The sequence below is a fragment of the Marmota marmota genome, unplaced genomic scaffold (assembly GCF_001458135.2).
Source record: "Marmota marmota marmota unplaced genomic scaffold, marMar, whole genome shotgun sequence".
In the NCBI taxonomy this organism is placed as follows: domain Eukaryota; kingdom Metazoa; phylum Chordata; class Mammalia; order Rodentia; family Sciuridae; genus Marmota; species Marmota marmota.
Genome location: NW_025999853.1, coordinates 38626605 through 38629747, shown reverse-complemented (window position 1 = coordinate 38629747; position 3143 = coordinate 38626605). Strand labels below are relative to the sequence as shown.

At 35.1% G+C, this 3143-nt stretch overlaps 1 protein-coding gene across 1 annotated transcript in view; it reads left to right on the top strand.

Annotated features, from left to right (window-relative positions):
* Nup107 (nucleoporin 107) overlaps nucleotides 1-3143 on the top strand; it is a 45891-nt gene that overhangs the window by 17548 nt on the left and 25200 nt on the right. Inside the window, exon 9 of the mRNA XM_048808302.1 lies at nucleotides 2027-2230. Within this exon, the coding sequence (XP_048664259.1) occupies nucleotides 2027-2230 (204 nt within the window). The remainder of the gene's footprint in view (nucleotides 1-2026; nucleotides 2231-3143) is intronic.

Below are 3143 nucleotides of genomic sequence, written 5' to 3'. Positions count from 1 at the left end.
CCTGCCACAAAAAAAAAAAAAAAGGCGGGATATAGCTCAATGATAGAGTACTTTCCTAGGATACATGGGGCTCTGGATTCAATCCCCAGTATCACCAAAAAAAATAAGATAAGAAGAAAGAAAAGAAAGGAGGCAAGTTGTGCAAAAGTTGGCATGACAAACGTTCTGAGGTAGAATAGAAACCTCAAAGATCCTGAAAAGGAAAAGTATTTGCACAGTTAGGCCACTGTGAACAGAAAAGGAAATGAGATTGGAGAGAGCCAGCTCAGATGAGACTTATACTTAGGCCAATATAAAGATTTTAGGCTTTATTCTAAATGTAATGGAAGACCTTGAGAATAAAAGAATGACATGATCCAACTTATGTGTTCAAATAATCACCTTGCTGCTTTTTAAAAATAATCATATTTTGATCATCAGGAAGACACTTCTGCTTTGTTTTCCACTTATATTTTGTTTTTTAAAATTTTCAGTGCTTCTAAATTATTATAGCACCTTGAAGCCAAAAACACCCCTAGGTTAAAAGAACAATTTATTTCAGTACTTAAAAATATTTAGATTGCCCTTGAATTCAGTAATATGTTTATATAGAGTCTATAGCTCTTTTCTCTGCTTAACTAGGAAATTAGAACTACTCAGTGTTTGTTAAAAATTAAATCCTGAGTAGTGATTTTTCTGAAAGGAAGAGAAAGTTTCATTTTCAGGACAAAAAAATTTTCTTGATTAAATTTTCCTGATAAGATTTTTGCGACTTTTTCATGAGCTAGTCTTTTCTAAAAAATGATCAGTGATATAGATCAGTAATATAGATCCCCACTTATGTGTTTGGTTTTGTTTGTTTGTTTGTAATACTGGAAATTGAACTTAGGAGCATTCTATTAATGAGCTTTTTTTTATTTTTCTGAGACAGGATCTTGCTAAATTCCCCCAGGCTGTCCTCAGACTTGTAATCCTCCTGCCCCAGCTTCCTGAATAGTTGGGATTATATGCACCACCATACCCAGTGATGATTTGGTTTTAGCTAAAGCATCAAAGCAATCCAGTGGGAATGGAATCTCTTTTCAACAAACTGCAGAAAAACATCTGTAAAAAAGTTTCCTCGAATTATATCCAACAATTAATGTAAAATGCATCATCATCCTAAATGTAGAAACTAAACCCATATGCTTTAAATAGAAACATAAGAAGATATCTTTGTGACTTGAGGACAGGCAAATGTTTTCTGTGTCACAGAAAGCAGTTATCAGGGGGAAAAAATGACTTCATCAAAGTTAAAAGAATCTCACTTAAAGACACCATTAAGAAAATAAGTGGGAACAAGACACAGACTAGTAGAAACATACAGAGCATTAGTTCAAGAAGAATACAACCCTATTAAAAAGGATAACCCCAGGCTGGGGATATAGCTCAATTGGTAGAGTGCTTGCCTTGCATGCATAAGGCCCTGGATCAATCCCCAGCCCCATTTAATAAAAAAAAAAAAAAAAAATGATAATCCAGTAAAAAGGGCAGAAATGTAAAAAGCACCTCATAAAAACAGATCAGTGCTGGGTATGTTGACACACACCTATAATCCTAGCAATTTGGGAGGCTGAGGCTGGAGGATCACGAGTTCACAAGGCCAGCTTCAGCAACTAAGTGAGGCTCTAAACAACTTAGTGATAACTGACTCAAAATAAAACATAAAAAAAGGCTAGGGATGTGGCCTGGTAGTAAAGCATCTTGGTTCAATCTCCCAGTGACAAAAAAAAAAGGAAAACAAAAAACAGGTGAATGAAAAAGTGTTCAACATCATTAGTCATCTGAGTCAAACTACCTCTTGCATGTTTTTCCCCTAGGTTTATAGTCTTATTACTTTGACTTGATTTGATTTTTTTTTTTTTTTAAGATATAGCCTATTTTAAGCTGACGCATACTTGTAATCCCAGTGGCTCAGGAAGCTGAGGGAGGAGGATCGTGAGGTCAAAGCCAGCCTCAGCAAATCAAGGCACTAAGCAACTCAGTGAGATCCTGTCTCTAAAAAAAATACAAAATAGGTCTAGGCATGTGGCTTAGTGGTCGAGTACCCCTGAGTTCAATCCCCAGTACCAAAAGAAGTAGGCCTATTTTAAATGGCCTCTTTAAAAATATATATATATTTTTTCCTTTCAGGGAGAATACTCTCCATACCTTAAAACAACGACAGCTAGCTTCTTATATGGGAAGTGTCCGTCCACTTGTCACTGAATTGGTATGTATTCTTTTTTTGGTGTGTGGATTGAACCCAGGACTTTGTGCTTTGCATGTGAGGCAGACACTCAACCCACTGAGCTATTTCCCCAGCCCTGGTATGTATTCTTGAAATGAAGGATGTCTTTAGTGATAGTTTTAAAAATTTTAAATGCTGAAAATTTTCTCCTGGACCCTTGTTTAAGTCTCCAGAAGGCTTGTATGCACTAACATTTTACTCTGAAATAACTAAGTTTCATTTTAATTTGATGGAATATATTTGAACATATGCAGGCCTGTAAATTGTAAAAGAAGATACAGAAAGTGTACCTGATAATACCTGATATACCCCGTATTAGAAACAAATTAATTTTGATCTTACCAGTTTGACACTTCAACTAAGAAGAGGCTCTTCTTGGGAGGAAGTGGCTCTTCTCTATAGAAAGTAGGGGGAAAGAACAAATCCTTGAACATTAGCTTGAGGTTAGAAAGATTATTTTAGGATATGAGTGATAGAAATAACAGTGGATTTGGAAAGAACAGGAGCTGAACTATTTCAGAAATAGAGCTTTATTGGGCTGGGGTTGTGGCTTAGTGGTAGAGCACTTGCCTTGTGTGAAGCCCTGGGTTTGACTCTTAGCACCACATATAAATAAATGAGTAAAATAAAGGTCCATCAACAACCAAAAAAAAAAAAAAATAGAGCTTTGTGGATGACAATGATATGTGAAATGTTTATATGATAAGTGAGAGAAATAACCAGCAGTTGGAAAAATTTATAAAATTCTGTTTGGTAACAGAGGTGGGTTTTGAGGAAATTGTCTAGAAATTACCCAAATAATAAATTGTTACTAAGTTACTTTGCAGCAAGCAACAGCTGAAAATCATTTATTATTTTCTTTTCTTTTCTTTTCTTTTTTTTTTTTTTTTTTTTT